General features: G+C 60.8%; 1 protein-coding gene across 1 annotated transcript in view; it reads right to left on the bottom strand.

The window, feature by feature from the left end:
* LOC111144357 (bassoon presynaptic cytomatrix protein) overlaps window positions 1-19,029 on the bottom strand; it is an 88,234-nt gene that overhangs the window by 5,510 nt on the left and 63,695 nt on the right. The window contains 3 exon segments of the mRNA XM_022498621.1: window positions 1,869-8,498; window positions 9,131-9,577; window positions 16,885-17,781. Coding sequence (XP_022354329.1) covers window positions 1,869-8,498; window positions 9,131-9,577; window positions 16,885-17,781 — 7,974 coding nt within the window.

The following is a 19,029-nucleotide window of genomic DNA, read 5'->3' as shown; positions in this document are numbered from 1 at the left end:
GAGTGCCCCAGGCCTTTGTGTTTTCATGAACCACCCAAGTCCCCAAAATACACCAGAGCCTGACATTGGGCTTCTTGCTTTTCACCTTGCCAAGAAACTACATAAAAATCTCCGGCCCACTCTCACATGTCATCATAAAGGAAATGATAGTGTGTCCCAGAACTTAGAACAATGGGTAGGCCTTTAACAATAAATTTCATGGGGAGCCTGGGTAGCTCAGTTAGTTAAGTGTCTGCCTTTGGCTCAGGTCATGATCCCAAGGTCCTGGGATCAAGCTCCATGTTGGGCTCCCTGCTCACCGGGGAGCCTGCTTCTCCCTCTCCCTCTGCCTGCTGTTCCCTCTCTTTGTGCTCTCTCTCTGCCAAATAAATAAATAAAATCTTTAAAAATGAATAAAGAAATAAATTTCACTTTGGACATGGAACCCACTGTGGGGCTTGAACTCACAACCCTGAGATCAAGACCTGAGCTGAGATCAACAGTTGGGACGATTAACTGACTCAGCCTCCCAGGCGCCCCTATAAATGTTACTTTTTGAACTCTTCAATCTATTGTTCACGTTTTGTTATTTTGGTTGCACACCACGAGTGCCCATCATGGTGAGGCACCACAAGGATGAGGCACCCTGACCCCTGATTCCATCACTATGATCTCTGGCCTGCACACCCCAGGGCTCTCCACTACCTAAGCTCATCCCCTCCAGGATGCCACCTCGAGGCCCCACCCTCTTCTCTGCATCACACCCAGGAAACAGGTAGACATACCTCACTGATGCCTCCAGTTCCACCCTTTTCCCCCCAGGGCCATCGTGCGGTCTTTCAGCCCATCTGCCCACATTCTGCCCAGGAAGCTTTCTGAAATACCCATCTTGGGGCACCTGAGTGGTCCACTCAGTCGGTTAAGCATCTGCTTTCGACTCAGGTCTTGATCTCGGGATCCTGGGATGGAGCCCCACAGAGGGCTCCCTGCTCAGTGAGGAGTCTGCTTCGCCCTCTCCCTCTGCACCTACCCCCCCACTCCTAGTCTCTTTCTCAAATAAATAGATAAAATCTTATTTTAAAAAAATACCCATCTTGCCTCTCTCACCTGCCTGAAAGCTGCAGAGGCTCCAAGGGCCTACAAAAAAGCCCACGTTCCTCAGCCTGGCACCCCAAATCCTTGGCATTAGGCCCTTGCACCTCCCATCTCCCCCTGCATGGCAGCCGGCAACAGGGCACCTCGCCCAGTCGCAGGGCACTCTTTGGCAACTAAAGCCACAGGCAGTGGTAGGTTCATGCTGCAGGGATCCCTGCCTAGAGGAGCAGACAGGAGTGTAAGCAGATTTACTGAGGGCCATAGAGGAGCAGGGGACAAGAGAAGACCAAGAGCGCACTGCAGCCTGTTGGGATAGACCTTGAAGGCCAGGCCCGGGGCTTGGGCTTCCTGTGGGGCCATGGCAGCCAGGACGGGGCTGGGTAGTAGGGAGCAGCCCGGCTGGGTCAGCGTTGCTGATTTTCTAAGGCCACATCCACAGTGGAGGTTAGGAATGGGAGGGGCCCGGTCTGGGGAGGGAAGTGCTAGTGGCTGGACCAGGTACGGCTGTGAGGAGGCAGTGCTGAGGGAAGGCTGAGGTTTCCAGTGGCATCTGGATGGGTGGCTATGGGGGCAGGGCGCGAGTGTGTATTTGCCCAGCTGTCTTTGCCGGGCTACCCACTCCACCAGGTATGCACTGAGGAAGGTCTAGTCCTCATCCTCAACTCCTTCCTCTGGGCCTCTGGAACTGGAGGTGACTCCACCGCCCCCCCCGCCCAGGAGATACCCCTCCCTGTGGGGCTCTCAGGCTAGACAGAGACCCCTGTCCCACCCTGGACCAGGCCCTGTGCCCATACCTGGCTACCCAGTCCCCCCTGGTGCTGGTAGAGGGAGAACCTCTCTTTGGCAGACTCCTCGGCGGTGGGGCTGAGGGGCTTAGGGTCGGACAAGGACCGCTGCAAGGTCTTCATGGGGCGAGGCAGCGTCTGCTGGCGGAGAGCACTGTCAGCCGTGAAGTGCTTCTGGGGACTCACGTGAGCCTTGTTCAGCCTCTCACTGGAAGCAAAGGAGGTGTCCAGGAGCCGGTGGGGGGACAGGGGTGAGACCGGTGAGTAGAGGACCTGGGGGGACTTGGGAGGCTGGCGGCTCACGAGCTGTGACAAGGACTCCGGGGGCAGCTGGGCCTGGTAGCCAATCTCCAGGGGATCCGGCTTCTTTTTTTCGAATCTGCCCAGGGGCCCCGGGGCCACGATCTGGATGCCAGGCAGGTAGGGGCTGATGGCGGTCGGCCCTACAAGCTGGGGCCCAGCCACACCCTGGGGCTGCCCCTCGGGCTCTGTCTGGCAGGCCAGGCTCTCCCCACGCCCAGTCTTCTCTGGCGCCGAGATGTACCGTACGATCTCCACCTTGGGGTCGGTCGCGGCCGTGATGTGGATGGCCGGAGAGACCCTGGGCAGCTGGTCGGGCTCCGTCTGCACGGAGCAGTCACTGATGGTCTGGATGCCCACGCTGCTCATGGCCCTGGCGGTGGCAGCCGCAGGGGATGGTGAGGCAGCAGCATCATGCTTGCTCTCGGAGCCCGAGTCCGAGTGGCGGGAAAGTCGGGACCGGCGGCGGCGCACGGGCTGCTCCCACTCAGCGCTGTCCTCGTCGTCCGTCTGCACGCTGCAGTCAGCGCTCCGCCGCGCCCGGCGCCTCCGGGTCAAGAGGTAGCGGCCCTCCCCCTCCTCGTCGTCCGTCTGCACACTGCTGTCCGCGATCCTCCTGACCGTGCAGGGCTCGGGGCCCGACTCCTGCTCGCAGGCATCCCGCAGGCGAGGCATAGAGTGCCGCTTCTTGATGCCACCGCGGCCCGCCTCCCACGGCTCCTCAGTCTGCAGCGACATGTCCGAGGCGGAGCTGGGGAGGCCCCGATGCAGCCCGGGCCCCTCTGGCCCTGCCACGGCGATGAAGGCTGTGTGGCTCAGAGGCGGCCAGTACTGGCCATTCTGAGCCAGCTCCGGGGCCGCGGGGGGAGGCCCCCGGCCCGGTGCCTCGCAGGCGACGGGGAAGGGGGCCTTCTGCCGCTGTTTCTGCTCCTCTAGCTGCTGCTGCAGCTGCTGCTGCAGCTGCTGGATCTGCTCCAGCTGCAGGCGCTGCTGCGCCAGCTGCTCCCGCTGCAGCGCGAACTGAGCCTGCCGCTCCTCCTGTTGCTGCTGCAGCACGTGGTGCTTGATGGTCTGCAGCTCCTGCAGCTCCCGCTGAACCAGCAGCTGCTCTTCCTCGCGGTGCCGCTGCAGCTCCACGCGCTCCCGCTCCAGCTCCTCCTGTAGCCGCAGCTGCCGCAGCTTCTCCAACTCCACGCGCTCGCGCTCCAGCTGGAGCAGCTGCTCCTGCTGCTTCCGCTGCCGCTCCTCCTGCGCGGCGTCCTCCTTCTCCAGCCCAGGCCGGCTGGGGGCCCCAACGCCGCCCCCCAGAGCAGCATCTCCAGGTGGCTTCTGGGTGGCCAGCGGGGCCGGAGCTGGGGCTGGGGCTGCGAGGGCCTCCTTGGCGGCGGCCGGGGTGGCCGTGGAAAGGGGCTCTTCCCGAGCCACTCCTGCAGGCAGCTCTGGCCTGGGTGTGCCCCCAGCTCCTGGGGCCTTGGCAGCTGCAGGTTTCCCCAGGTAGACAGGCCCCTCAGCAGGTGGAACACTGGGAGCAGCAGGGAATCTGCTTGGTGCAGGATATCGGTACACCCCGGTGGGCCCAAGAGGTATCCGGGGGGCGATCACGGGCATGCGTGTCAGGCTGGTGAGCGGCACGGCGGTGACTCCGCCAGACACGTAAGGCCTGTACATGCCACGGCGCACCATGGGCCGCAGGACTGAGGCGGGCTGGGTGGTTATGGGCAGTGTTGCAGCAATTGGAGTGTTGATAGTTGAGTAGATCATGCCGTCGGCGGCACGCACGGTGGCTGTGGACGGCAGCAACTGTCTGACTGCCGTTCCCTGGCCTACCGCAGGCCGATACTGAGCCAGGCTCCCAGGACTTGGGTGGCCCTCCGGGAAGGTGGGGTTCCCAAGGAGGCCGGGTCTGAGGGGAGCCAGACCCTGCGGGGCGCTGAGCCCAGGCCCGGGCTGGGGCTGATACTGCATGAGGTCAGGGCCACCGCCGCCACCACCGCCATGCCGCCCTCCATACTGGTCCATGGAGTTGAGGGCCGCACACATGCGGCTGATCTCGCGGGCAGTGGTGGCACTGTACTGGGCCAGGCTAGCCTCCTGGAAGCCAGTGGCATCTCCCCGCGGGCCATACCTGTGGTCTGAGTAGATGTTCGACACCGAACTGTAGCGGCGCATAGGAAGTGGGTGAGTCAGAACGTCCGTGGGATGACGCAGGTCTGTGTATGAGCCATACTGCAAGCCCTGCCCCACGTAGCGTCCATCCACAAAGCCCAGGCTGTAGGAATGCTTCAGCGAGCTGAGGTCCACAGCAGAGTCTCGTCCAGGGCCCGGGAAGAGCTGCCCCATTCTGTGTGCATGGTAGTTGAGGCCCGCCTCAGCCAGATTGGTGTCAGACATGGAGGAGTAGAGCCTGCCGTGGAGGCCCTGTGGGTAGGGCCTCTGCTCCTCATGGGGCCCGGGCCCCGCTACCCCCTGTGCCCGGTAGGTGGGGGGCTCGGGAGGCTCCGGGTCCCGGGGACTGTAGAAGGGGCTGCCGCTCTGGCCAGGTGGGGCGATGTCAGCCACACTCTTCTCAGGGGCGCTGGGGGTGGGGTGGAAGGTGCCCGTGCAGCTACTGCCAAAGGGGAACTTGTAGACCATGTCACAGCACGCCATCTGGCTCTCAGGCCTCATCCCAGTCAGGTCCAGTGCACCTGCAGGCTCCTCGGGGAGCAGTGTGGTCACAGTGCCTGCTGCCCCCTCTCCCATCTGCACCACCACTGTGTGCGGCTTCCTGGCACCGGGCAGAGCATGTGACCGCAGCTCCGCAGGGGCAGCCCGGTGGGGGTCAGTGCCAGGCTCTGGCATGGGACCTGACTTGAGGCCAACACTCTGGGCAGTGCCCATCTGAGTGATTAAAACGTCCCTTCTGGCCAGAGGTGCTACCTGGTTGGGCAGGTTATACCTGGCAAACTTGGCCTCCCTAGGTCTTCCACGGGGCCCGCCTCGGTATGGGGCCGTCTGGACGGCCTGTTCTACCTGCTTGACCTGGGCCAGACATACGGGGCTGCCCGCACCCTGGCCGAAGTCAAGCCGGCTCTGAAAGGGGTCTCCATAGACCACAGGCTGCTTTTGCTGAGCCATGAGCACAGATGAGGCCATGGTGATGCTCACGGTGGTGGAGGTGCTGAGGAAGGCATGGGTCTGCTCCTGGGCGTTGAGGTTGATGACCAAAGGCTGCACGGCAGTTGACTGCCGTCCTGGGATTGGATCCAGGGCAAGCCCATACTTCCTTGCTTCCACGGCAAGAGAGGTCAGGTCCATGCCCTGGTCAGTAAGGATGATGGGCGTGGGCTTGACAGCTGTGCGGAGGTCTACCACAGCACTGCCCGGAGGCCGGGGGCCTGGCTCCACCCTAGACGTCCCGGGGACAGAGGAGATCCGGCATAAGGAGATGTTCTCAGCAGGGAGGGCGCCCCAGCCATATACTGCCAAGGGCCCCTCCGTACCAGCGCTGGGTGCCCGTGGGAAGCCGGGTGGCCCAGGTGGCTCTGGGGGCTGCTGGGACACACTTGGAGGTGTCGTCTGGCTGTAGCTGTGGGCGGTGGGCTGGGTGTCCGTGGGCGAACAGACTGGGGAGGTGGAGGCACTGGCATGCACCATCCCGGTCTGGCTGGAGGCATCGGATGCCAGAGTGATGACCATAAAGGGGGCCTCCTGAGAGGACTGCTGCCAGACCAGGCGAGGGGTGCTGGGTCGGTGTGGCGTTTGTGTGCCCTGAGCCACCATGGGTGCCGGGCTTGGGGCCCCAGGGGTCCGAGGCATGTCCAAGGCGGGAGTCGGGCTTGGCGTCTGTGTAGAGAACTCGGCTGTGGCCCTTGGCCCCAGCTTGCCAGGGGAGAATGTGGGACTCTCTGAGGGAGAAGATGGAGAGAGAGGTGGGCTGGAGCCGGTGAAGTAGGAATACCCCCGGGAGGCCTTGTGGGGGCCGCCCTCCCCATCACTCACGCTCAGGGGCTTGTCTCTGACAGCCCTCCCACTGACAGTGGGGCCGCTGAGGGCCTGGGGTAGCTCCTCAGTTTGGGACCCATAGTTGGCAGTGGCTGGGCTCTGTCCATAGCTGTGGCCTACAGAAGATGGTGAAGGGCTGCGCTCAGAGCCTGCTGGGGAGGTGGGAGTCATATAACCTCGTGGCAGGCCGGCTGGACAAGGAGCCACGGCTGAGGTGGCTGGGGCGCCAGGGCCCTGGGAGAAGGACACGCCTACCTCCTTAGAGGCAGAGCTGGGGGACGCAGGGGAGCTGTGAAGCTTGAGGGGGTCCTGAGGCTCCTTTGCAAAATGCTGAGTGACGCGGACATCAGGAATGACTCGGCTGCCACCACTGTCTGAGGTGGAGCCGGAGAAGGACACCGGGGCTGCGAGCTGGGTAGGACTGGTGCCAGGGGTGAGCGGCCCACCATTTTGCTTCATCGGGTCCATGTATGCGCTGTCCGCATTCAGAAACTGCTTCTCCTTCTTCTTGTCCTCTGCAAAGGCCAGGTCCCGGGAGGAGGCCTGCCGCATGCGGGCAATGCTCTGCGATGTCTGCAGAATCTCCTCGTACACGGCCGCCCCCAGGCTGGCCGCTGGGCCCTCGGAGGCAGGCTGTGCGGCCGGGTCATAGTCTTGGTCGGGGGTGTCCTGGTACTCAAAGGTGTCCTGGCTCCGCAGGCCGCAGGGCTGGGAGGGGCCGCCCGCCACCTGCCCCTGCTGTCGCTGGAGAAGCTCGGCCTTGCGCATCATCTCCTCATAGGCCTCTTCTGCGCTCTTGAGTGGCCGGCCGGAGCTGGGAGGGGCCGAGCTGCCGGCGGGCGCCTCCGTCGGCGAGTAGAGGGACATGAAGGTGGGCAGGTTGTACTCGCTGCCCGACTTGTAGAGCCGGGTGGGGCCGCCGTCCAGGGCTTCGGCCTCTGAGTCGAGGGAGGGGGAGGGCGAGTACTCGGAGCAGGAGGAGCGATGGAGCTCCTCCATCTCGGCCGCCTGCCTCAGCTCCTCCGTCGGGGAGGCGTCCTCGATGGGCGACAGGTTGCTCGGGGGAGTCTTGGAGCGCTCCCGCCGCCGCTGGGCCCGCAGCTCTTCCTTGTCCCGCCGGGTCTTGCGAGCCGTGCTGCGGATGCGCTGCTGCTCCACCTCCCGCATCTTCTCCTGCTCCCGCAGCAGCTCCTCCTCCTCCCGCAGCTCCTCCTCCTCCGAGGAGTCCTCGATTGTAGGCAGCAGGGGCCCGTGGGAGCGGTGCCGGGCCTTGCGCTGCTGCTTGGCTTCCTCCAGCCGCTGCCGGCGGCTGGGGCTGCTGTCGCTGTCCTCCTCCAGCGAGGACAGGGAGGTGGGAGAGGTGCCCGAAGTGTAGCTGGGCGTGGAGGCCGGCAGCGTGGATGAGTGCTCCCCGCGGGAGCGGTCCTCGGGCGAGCCCGTCAGGCTCTCCATCTCTAGCTCGGGCTCCCGCTCCAAGCCGGGGTCAGGGCCCTGGCCCAGGTCCAGCTCGTGGGCGTAGCTGCCCGTGCTGTTGAGCTCGATGGTCTTGAAGCGGCGGAGCCCGCCCTGCAGGGCCCCAGTGCCATCCCCGGCCTCCGCTGGGCCTCCCTCAGAGAGCAGCTCCTCGTAGCCCGTCGTGGCGTTGTGCGGCAGCCGCCTCTTAGGCGGAGCCCCCTGGTCTTGGCTGGGCTCCGGCCGCGGCCTGGGGCCACCCTTCTGGGCGCCGTGTTTGGGCGGGCCACGCCCAGAGGGGGCGGTGTCTTCCTCCTCCAGGTTGTCTTCCTCCGCGCTCATCTCCAGGATCTGCCGTCGCATGAACTCCTCGTCAGTCAGCTCTGCTGCCCGGGCTGGGGGCTGGGGTGGGAGAGGGGACAAGCCACCCTCACTGCTGTCCTCCACATAGTCGTGTCTCAGCTGGCTGCCAAAGTCGTCCGAGGACTCGGCTGTGTCCGGCTGCTCCCTCTGGGGCCCCCACTCCAGGGAGTCTTCCTCCTCCTCCAGGATTTCCTCCAGCTCTTCATCCGAGTCATAGGCCTCCGGCATGATGGACAAGGAGTGGGGCCTCCGCTTCTGCTCGCCAGCACTGCTCCTGGGTGGCTTGCTCGGCTCGGCCCGGGGGGCTGGGCCCTGGGCTTCCAGTGAGGGCCGCATGCTGCTGCCCACCTTGTGGAGTTCGGAGGGGCTGGGCGGGCGAGGCCCCGTCACCCCTGCGCTGTCTAGCTGCTCCACCTCCTGCTGTACGACGCCTGTGATCTCGCTCTGGGAACTGGAGACGCCATCCGAGGAGTAGCCTGTGTCGCTGAGGCTCTGTGGGCTCCGAGACAGGTCCTGAGAGTACAGCTTTCCCGCCAGCTCCTGCAGCAGGGTGAGAAGCAGATTCTTTTTTTTTTTTTTTTTTTAAAGATTTTATTTATTTATTTGACAGAGAGAGATCACAAGTAGACAGAGAGGCAGGCAGAGAGAGAGAGAGAGGGGGAAGCAGGCTCCCTGCCGAGCAGAGAGCCCGATGCGGGACTCGATCCCAGGACCCTGAGATCATGACCTGAGCCGAAGGCAGTGGCTTAACCCACTGAGCCACCCAGGCGCCCGAGAAGCAGATTCTTGACTCACTGCAGCAGACAAGCTCACTGGGGAAGCCCGGCCCTCTCTGTCCACCCCGAGGAAGGGGCCCTCCAGCTCCCTGTGCACCATGGCCCACCATCCTCCATGTGTCTGGCCTTGGGAACCCCAAGCAGTCGTAGGTTCTCAAAGAGCAACTTTATGAGGTTGAATGGTAGCAAAACCCACCAGAGCATTCAACTATGTGTCAGACACAGGACTAGCCTAGAACTCACAGGCTCCAGGCCCACTGGGGCCTCATCCAGGCCTCCCTTACCTCCTCCATGGCCCCAAGGGGACTGCACCAGGCCTACATCCCAGAGAACCAAGCCCTTCCCTAGACTAGACCACCTGAGAGCCAGGGTTCCCAGGAAGTGAGTGGGACTGACCTCCGACTCCCCAGCCTTGGGGGCTTCTGGAACAGCCTTGACGACAGGGGTGGCAGGTTCAGTCCTTCGGGGCGTCGTCTTTCCTTTGGGAGTCCCAGGGGGCAGGGTAGTCTCCGGAGGGGGTTTCGGCCCAGGCTCGGCTTTAGCTGGGATTCCTGTCTTCTTTTCCTGGGCACCGCTCAGGGTCTTGCTGGGTTCAGAAGCCCTGACGGGCTTGGCCTGGGGGCTGGCCTTGGTGGACACGGGACTGGCCTTGGCAGGCGGGGGGCCTGATGGCTGGCCTGGTCCTTGTGGCCCTTTCTGCTTTGGAGGGGCTGCTCCCGTTGCCCGGAGAGGGGCCCCTGCGGGGGGCTGTTGGGAGGTGGGCAGCGGCAGGGGGGTCGGCTCCCCCAGGCTGCCCTCCAGCAGCCGCTTAGTTTGGCAGTTCAGACAGAGCCACTCGGTTTTCTGTAAGGACATGGAAAGGGAAGGGGTTGATGAAAATCACAAAGACCCTTAAGTACTCAAAGAATGTTTCCATGACTATTTCTGTAACCGTAAGCTAGAGAACGTCTTCTAAAGCATGACCCCGAAGGCACAAGGAGAAAAAGACCCCACATGACAGACCTCACCATCCTTCAGAGTTCAAATGATAAACCAAGAAGAGGGGTCCCTTCCTTACCCCGTAGAGAGCTTTCTTACCTGGCCAGAAAAGGAGACCAGCCGGGGAGGGGAGGCTACAGGCAGCATGTGAGTCTGGGGAGGTGGGGGGGCTGGTGCAGAGTCCAACAGTCCAGAGCCCCTGAAACCAGGAGTGGCCCCAGACCCAATCCTTCCCCATACCCTTCCCAACTAGGGGCTGCAGACTCCTGGGGCCAGGGGAGGCTGTCTGGAAGAAGCCCTGCTGGGAGGATGGGGCTGAGTAAGTCCCTCTGCCCATATCCCCCAGCCCAAGTCTCCCTGTCCAAGGTCAGCAAAGACTCTCAAGTGGAAGCCTCCTCCTGCCCGCAGGGCTCAGGGTTAGTCCTCCGGTGGGGACTGTGTATGCCCACACTTGGGCCAGGGGCCCTGCTTCCTCCAGAGCTGGGTGGGGACCAAACCCTCAGCCATCCGTCCACCACCCTCGGGGTCATCCCCTCTGTCAGGCTCAGGGCTGGGGCCTGGAGAAGCAGCCAGGACAAAGACAGACACCGAGGTTGCTGTCAAGAAGCGTTTCTGGAGTCCACAGCCCCAAACCGGTCATCCAAGTGTGACACAGATATGAGTGGTAAAGTTCCTAGAATGCCAGAAACGCACTCTGATTCCCCCAGCTCCAGCTGTCTGCACAAGGGTGAGGTCTGAGCATCCCAGGCCCTAAGGGGGTGATTTCTGTAGCCGGTCAGAGGCTGATAGGGGCATGTCTCCCAGAAACTTCCTCCAGAGTCAGGACTCCTTTTTGCCAAGACCGGAGGCCCTGTCATGGCCCAGAGAGGGGTGAGGTAGGAGAGAGAGTAACCACATGCCTGTGCCTGCTCTCACCCTAGAGGAGGGAGCAGAGACGTGGAGGCTCTGACCTTCCTGCTGGTGCTCATCCCACGTGGCCAGACACTTAGGCTCCCACCAGCAGCATGGCCACTAGGCTGGGCCATTAAGGAGAACCACAAGAAACAGGACCACAGAGCCAGGAGACAGGGCAGGGAGGTGGCCCTTGACCCTCGCCAGCCCAAAGTGGACAAGCAGCCTCAGTACACTGACCTCACACACTGCCCCGAGCCCATGTCAGATCCTAGCCCAGCTGGCAGATCTTCGGAAGCATGGTGCCCCCCGAGTGCCTGCCCTCAGCCTGGCATCCTCAGGCCACTGTGGCAGAGGCCACATCAATCATTCTGCCCTAGTTTCCTGCCCACAGGGCTACATATCACATCTCTGGCCTGGGCTCCAGCAGAGGCCAGGCCACGCAGGTGGGAGGCCCCTGGTGTATGTTGAGGGATAGGCCTGCTCCACGGCCTTGTTGCTCTGGGCCTTGAGATAGTTCCCTGGATTGGAGCTGCAACTCTGCCCTGAGGCCCCATCGCCTGCATGGGTCCTGAGCAGAGGGACCCAGCGATGGAAGGTGACCCTTCACAAGTCCTACGTGTACTCACCCTGTTCTCTGCAGGGCCGGCCTTCACCCCACTACTGACCCCTGGGCACCTTATCTGATCCTCTGTGTACCCTGACACAATCCCCTAGGAAGCAATGGGTGTTGGAATTACTTGGCTTGGTCACCCCTAGGGGTGTCTGGGGAGAATGCTAGACAGGCTGAGCCCAGGCCCTGAGAGAGACGGGGCATGGAAGAGCACAGAGCCTGAGCTTGAAATCCTGCCCATGTGCCTCTGACGTCCGCTGGGGACACAGTGGAAATCCCCCTGGGTCAGAGGACTGTGAGAGGACAGAGAGACCCTGGCGAGGTAAGAGGGGTATAGGCAGAGGCCAAGCGAATTCTGGAAATGAGAAAAGCCCCAGGATCAGCAAGGTGGGGTTAGGATCTGGGCCAGACCGGGGGACATGGGGGCGGCCTATGGCAACGCTGTCCTGATTCCACTCTGGGTCCCTGCACAAGGCCATTCCAGGCTAGGCCTCTCGAGGTTGGGTCATCTGCCCTGGCTCGCCCTGGTGGCTTTGCAACCTCTGCCCCCTACTGGCCTGCAGACCCCGCCCCAGACGCAACAGTCCCCAGTGAAGCAAGGGCACCTTGGAAGGATGGTCTGAACGGAGAGAGACCTCACGCCAGGGGCTCAGAGCACAGCCTGCTCACCTAAGCCCAGAGGCCCAGCCCCGAGCAGAGCACGGCCTTTGTGGTCACACACTCCCCAGGGTTTCGTTCTTTCCCATGCTATTCATGGAGGCCACCAGGCTGCAGGAGGGGCTGCCCGGTTGGCCCTGTTGCTCCTGGCTCTGCTGTAGCAGTTGGCCGGGAAGGGAGGGAAGGCAGGCAGGGGGAGGCATGGGAGGTAAGAGCTAAAAATAAACACCCGACCTGGCTGCTGGAGGCCCTGCGGCAGCTCTCTGGGTGCAGAGCGCTGGGGACTGGAGGGGCCTGAGGAGCCCTGGCCCCAGACCTGAGTCTTCCAGGGAATGGGATTGGGGTAAGAGGTAGGCCATGGGGAGGCTCTGTGCCTGGGGATTGGAATAGAGGTCCTGATTTCTTTTCTCACTCCGCTCTCATCTCTGCCCCCTACAGCATACCCGCTCCACTCTGCCCTACCCATTCATTCCATTATTCCACTCATTCATTTGTTCATTCACTCTCCCCTTTAGGGTCTATCCCCTCATTCATTCATTCACTTGTACACCTTCTCCTATACTCTTCTGTCCCAGCGCCACCCAGCTCCAGCCTTCAGGGAGCTGCTGCCTGCTTCTCCTTTGCCTGTCCCCCTTGGCAAGTGGGCAGGGGATGACCTGGGACCTGGGAATGAACAGTGGGAGGCTTGATGGCCACTAACCCTTGTCTCCCTCTGCCCAGTTCCTTTCTGGGGGCAAGAAGGTAGCCCCCAGGGTAATCACCACTTCATGGTGGGAGGTGGGGTCAGGGTGAGGAAGGGGAAGCGAGTTGTCTGAGAGTTCGTGGCATACCCCACAGGCCGACGAGCCCTGCTGTCTTCCAGGACCACTGGCTACTGTGCCTCCAGGGCCAAGGTTGCCCGGTGAGGCGGTAATGGATGTTGGGTACCCTCCTTGCACCTCCTGCCACGGTCTGAATGACCCCGCAGGACACGATCTGGGTATGTAGAGCTGGCCCGTGTCAGCCTGATTACAGTGACCCCCCCCCCCAGACGGCTGCGGGGCCCAACGTATCCCCATCCCCAGTCTCACTGCCAGACAACAGGCAGCAGGCAAGAAACCCAGAGAAGGGGTGCCCAGACATAAAGAGCCCAAGACTCAGCCCCCGGACTATGGGCATGACTGTCCCCAGTGCTACTGTTCTCCTGATGCTGCCACCCCGCCCCTCCCTCTGTCCGGACACGCTTAAGCTTCTCCTATCTGGGCCTCTCCTCCAAGAAGAGGAACCCTCCCTGACATCCCCAGCGGGCGCCTTTCTAGCGGGGCTGTGCTCTCCTCGTGTCCATTCCCATGGAGCCTCCCTCATGAGACCAGGGTCTTGCACTGGCCACAGGGTTGATTCACACCCAGAGGGTTGGGGGCCGACGGGGACTCCTTCCCTGCACGGAGACTGTCTGTCAGGACACTCTAGTTCCAATTTCCTGACTATGTGCTCAGCCTTGCCTAAGTAGGTGAAGTATGGTGTCTCCGCTGGTTCTCTTAGAAACCTCCATGCCGGGGCACCTGGGTGGCTCGGTGGGTTGAGGCCTCTGCCTTCAGCTCGGGTCATGATCCCAGGGTCCTGGGATCGAGCCCCACATCGGGCTGTCTGCTCAGCAGGGACCTGCTTCCCTCTCTCTCTCTCTGCCTGCCTCTCTGCCTACTTGTGATCTCTGTCTGTCAAATAAATAAATAAAATCTTTAAAAAAAAAAGAAAGAAAGAAAGAAAGAAACCTCCATGCCACGGGGAGGAGACAGGCCTCCTGAGATCACGGTCCCCAGAGGCAGCTGCTGGCCTCTCGCCTGACACCCTCGCCTCAGCCCTGCCTCACGTGAGCCCAGGCCAGCCCTACTTATCACAGGCGCCAGGCCCTTTGCCCAGGGAGGCCCGACTTCTCAAGGGCATGGCTGGTATTTTGGCAATTATAGTAAGATCAGAAACCGGCGGTGTTACTATAACATTTCCAATTCCACTAATTTCTTCACAAACTCTATTTTTAACTGAAAGCCAATTAAAAATTAAGCCAGAGGGTACTATTATCCTTCAGAAAGATAAATAGGTAAAAAATTTGGAATCAACAACTCTTAATTATGAAATGACTCACTAAATAGCACTATGGTTATGTTTTTCCCCCCCGCCGGAGGAAATTTCAGAGGGAAAAGGGATCTAGTTCTACTGCTTCCTTCGTTGTGTGGTCTGGACTTCCTGTCTAGAAAGAAGGGAAAAGGTTTTACGGCTCCGAGATGTTGAAGAAAATTCCCAACACGACAGCCTGGTCTCAGGTGGAGCCAGAGCCGGTATAATAGGCGAGCGGGGAGCTGGCCGTGAGGCTTCCCTGGTCCATCCCTCCCTCAAGCTCTGGGCCTACATGCAGACACGGGTCCCTCTGCCTCACACTCAGCCCAGAGACAGCTCAGTCATCCCAAGCCTGGCAGGCCAGCCTCGGTGAGCCAGGTGTGGGAGACACAGCCAGGGCAGACCCACCCCTATCTGCCGGCCTGCCACCTCACTCCCAAGGCTCGATGTGTCCAGGACACCTGCTGAGAAATCAGGAGCCTCTAACCAAAAACACACAAAGTAGGTCATAGGGAGGCACACAACTTCTCTGAATGTCAAGTGGCCATTTGCTGAGGGGAGATCAAAGACGGCCCGTGGCCTGGTTATAGTGAAGAAAAGCAACAATGCTGGTGGGAACCATGGGAGGCAGGCATCGTGGCTGCCCACCCACCCCTTCCCCAGGAGTCCCCTGGAGAGCAGCATTAACAAGCAGGGCCATGGGGCGGCCTGCACAGCTCAGGTGGTGATGTGTCCGACCCTTGGTCTCAGCTCAGGTCACAATCTCAAGGTCATGAGTTCAAGCCCTGCATTGGGCTCCACGCTGGGCATGGAGCCCACTAAACAAAAAACAAAACAAAACAAAAAAAAAGAAAAGAAAAGAAAAGAAAACCAAGCAGAGGAGAAAGGAGTCAGAGAAGCAGGGCTACCCTGACTGTTGTTTGGAGCAAAAGGCAAGGAAGCAGCGGCCTTGGGGTGGGGACCAGAACCCCCAGCACCTCCCCTGTCAGGCTCATGGAACCCATCAGATGCTGCGGGGGCGAGGGTGGTTCTGGCCAAGGAGGTGGCAGTGGCGCAGGACATGGCGACAGCAGGACACGCACGACAATTTTCCTCAACGTCTCGGAGCTGTAAAACCTTTTACCTTCTTTCTAGACAGGGAATCCAGAGCACACAAAGAAGGAAGCAGTAGAACTAGATCCCGTTTCCCTCTGAAATTTCCTCTGGAAAACTAACCTGGGACAGGGGGCGACATGGGCTATCAAGAAGAAGCAGCTCCAGAGTCCGGGAAGGGGACACCCAAGCAGCTGGTGAGCGGCTCGGATCAGAAGCCAGGTGCTCACCCGGAGTCAGCCTGTGACTGAGACTTGCTCAGGCACAATCAGCCCTCCCCTGGCCTGGCCCAAGGGCTGCTGAAAGGAGCTGTCAGGAACGTTACACTCCTGGGCGGAGGCAGTTTTCCCCTTTCCTCTGTGCACGTCCTGCTGCATGAGGACATGTGGGCCAGGAGGTCTCTCTGGGATAAGGGGACTCACAGTCCCTTAGCATCAGGGTGCCCCAGGGTGCCCCAGCATCAGGTGGCAGTGCTATGTGCCTGGCAATCTCCAGATGGGAGCTCCTCTGGCTCCCCTGGGTGACCCCTGGGTGCCGTCTCCCCACCACAGCTAGCCAGGCCAGCTGTCCTCCAGTGAACTACTGGATCTAGGGCTTAAAGGGTGGTAGTATGGGGGCGGGAGGGCCACGTGGTCACCATCTGAGGAGGTCACTTGTCTTCATTAGAGTTGCCTCTTTCTGCGTGTTGGAAAATATGGTCTATGACAGCCAAAGCAGTCTTCCCTATCACAGTGGGTTGCTCCAGTGGAGGCCTGACCCAAGGCAAGTCAGAATAAGCTACCAAGGCTCTCCTGCCCCACCATGGACCACGCGTGCCTCAGCCTAGGAGCCCAAGGGCACAGGCGGCTGCCCACGTGCAGGAAGAAAGGCTTTGGCTTGACCATCTCCTGAGGGGACACAGCTGGGGATGCAGCTGCCTGTCAAGATGAGCCAATCGCTCATCTTGTCCCCGTAGGGCAGAGTGAGTGAGGGGAGGAGCAGAAGCAGCCTCCAGGTCCAGGCTTGTCCAGCTATGCCCAGGAACCTCTGCACCTTCTGAGCCGGCTAGGCTGGGCTCAAAGCTTTGAGAGAACACTGGGCCTCCTGTTCTTGTCCATCCAGCTCTACACAGTGCCCAGAGCCCTTCCTGGGACCAAGGACTGGAGGAAGACAGGCCCCAGCCTCAGAACTCCCTCAAACTTCCCTATGGGTAAGAAGAACGTCTCTGAGCATCCCCACAAGCAGCACCAGGGAGAGCCAGGCCCAGCCAAAGGAAAGTATGTGGCCCAAAGACGATGGCTTTGACAAGCGGACATCAACATCTGGGACCTCAGAAGAGGCGATGGAGGGTGGATCCCTCCTGGCTGGGCTGGAGCCAAGGCAACGGGGCACAGCCCTCTGCCTAACAGCCCCTTCAACGCCCTGGGTGGGTCTCAGACTGAGGGCAGGACGGGACCTCAGGCTCTTGCTACCTGAGGAGGGGAAATTAGCATCTTTCATCAGGCCAAGCCCATGAAAGCTGGGAATGGGGTGGCCAGTTCATGGCCTCCCAAGCCTCTTGACCCCTGGGATGGGCCCCAGGACACTGGTCAGCCGGTCAGAAGCAGCAGGCACCCTTCCCCCGTTCCCTGAGCCAGTCAGTTTTCTGAGTGGAACAACATGCCGGGGGCAGGGACAGAAAAGGGAGCATAGCCCCGCTGTGGCCATGTCGGGACAGCCTTGCAGTGGCTGAAGACCCGGTTCTCTACAGCCCTCTTTGGCTCCCAGGCCTCCCGTGCTCCCCATCACTCCAGGTCCTGGCCCCTCACCAAGGCCCTAGGGCACACGCTCGGTCCCGCTGTCTTACCTCTACCAGGTGGGGCGTTGGGTTGAAGCCACACAGGTTGCACACCTGGAGCTTGCAGGTGGTACAGGTGTTGTAGTTGGCTGGGCCCTTGCTTCCCACGTTGAGCTCAGCTTGGCACAGTGGGCAGGTGGCCCTTTCCTTCGGTGTGGTCTTTGGCTTGGCAGTAGCCTTGGTGGCCGCCTGGTGTTCCGCTCTGCCATGCTTTGGACTGGTTGTTCCCCCAGTTCTTGCCAGGGCTGCAGGCCCCGGCCCAGGACCTGGCCCAGGACCTGTTCTAGCTCCAGGCTCAGTTTTGGCTCCAGGTGCTGGCCCAGGCCCAGGCCCTGAGCCTGGGGGTCTTGGGCCAGCCTCCTTGCTGGCATCACTGAAGACGATCTTGGGTGGCCCTTTGCTGGGGGCAGCCTGGCCCTGGGGTTCAGCCTCAGGCTGCACAGACATGAGGGTACTTGCCTGGGTCAGCAGGGACGCGCCGAGGCCAAAGAGCTTCCCAGTGAGGCCCTCCTGGGTCTGCTCAGCAGCACCAGGCCCCGAGGGTACTGTGGTGGCACTTTTGGCCAGGGCCTCTCCTGCCGGTGGCCTGGGCTCTGCTGTTGAAGGCTTGACGGGAAGAGGGGGCTGAGGAGACGCCCTCCCCACCTCCGGAGAGGCAGCTGCTTGGGCAGGCCCCGGCACTGAGGTGGCCCTGGCTGTCTCAGCCTGGCGGGGGCCAGGCTGTGGTCCCCCTGGGCCCTGAGATCTCTCTTGCTCTGGCTTCCCCAGGGGCTGTTTGGCTGGGGACTGGGCAGGAGATAGGGCTGGGGAGTGCAGCTGCTGCTGGCTCTTGGAGCGAGGCGCCGTGGTCATGTCCATCCCCAGAGCCCGCTGCATCTGGCAGTTCAGACAGAGCCACTCCTTCACCTGAGGAGGAAGCATCAGGGTCAACAAGGGTGGTCAGGACTGGTGGTACCCACAGCTCAGCTCCCACAGCAGGCAGGGCCAGCTCCGAGCACAGGCAGGAGCAGCAAGGCCCGCTCAGATGTTTCTGGGCCAAAGGGACCGAGGGCACGGCCCCCACCCCTGGGAGCTGCCAGGTGCCTGGAGCAGAACACGGGCAGTCCCACACTCCCCACCCCTCAAACACCAATCTGCTGTCTGCCGGACCCCTCTGTGCAGGGTCTCCCCCATGCCCGCAGGCTGTACGTCTGATCTGTGTACATCATTCCATCCCCACGGCCTCCCCCACCAATGACACCCCCCAAAGCCTCCAATTGGTCTCTCTCCTTCCCTTGTTGCCCTCTTTGGGCCATTTTCACACAGCAGTCAGCCTAATCTTTTAAAACATAAACCAGGATGGAAAGGATGGCCTTAGTACAGTGCCTGGAAGGCAATCGATGTTCAATTAAAAACTTGCAGAATGAATAGAGAAATGAAGAGTAACAGGAGGGAGAGGGAGGCACAGAAAATAAATGAAACCATGGCCCCTGTCCTGGAGGAGCTTGGAGCATCGCAGAAGGCACAAGACAGATGCGGACAATCTGGAAAGCGAAGTAAGGCCATGTCAGTGATGATGTAAATAGAATGAAAAACACTTTTTTTTTTTCTTAAGCAAGACACATTTTTTAACAAAATGGGATAATCTGTGCCTCTAGAACAAACAAGCATGTGTTGCTATTCCTGTGAGGGACACGGACTTTCCTCTCTGCATCCACGCCTCGCTGAGTAAAGTGAGTGCGAGACTTGGCTTGGGCCAATCACCAGTTTCAGCAAGGGCTTCGGGCCTGGCCATGTGACCCTGCAAACAGGACTGATCCATGTTACTTGGTAAATGAACAACAGGGGAGAGGGAGTCTTTTTGCCTTTGGAATTACTCAGAGAAGAACATGGGTGTAGGTCAGTCAATAGCCTTCTTTCCCAGCATCTGGGGAGATGCTAAGGATGACATCAATAGACTCAGAAGTAGAAACAAGGGGCACCTAGGTGGCTCAGTGGGTTGGGGCCTCTGCTTTTGGTTCAGGTCATGGTCCCCGGGGTCCTGGGATCAAGCCCCGAATTGGGTTCTCTGCTCAGGGGGAGCCTGCTTCCCCCTCACTCTCTGCCTGCCCCTCTGCCTACTTGTGATCTCTGTCAAATAAATAAATAAAATCTTAAAAAAAAAAGAAGTGGAGA

The sequence above is a fragment of the Enhydra lutris genome, unplaced genomic scaffold, assembly GCF_002288905.1.
Source record: "Enhydra lutris kenyoni isolate GAN:26980312 unplaced genomic scaffold, ASM228890v2 scaffoldscaffold10, whole genome shotgun sequence".
Taxonomy (NCBI): Eukaryota; Metazoa; Chordata; class Mammalia; order Carnivora; family Mustelidae; genus Enhydra; species Enhydra lutris.
Note: the sequence above shows the minus strand (reverse complement) of the source record. Positions and strands in the feature narration are given on the sequence as shown.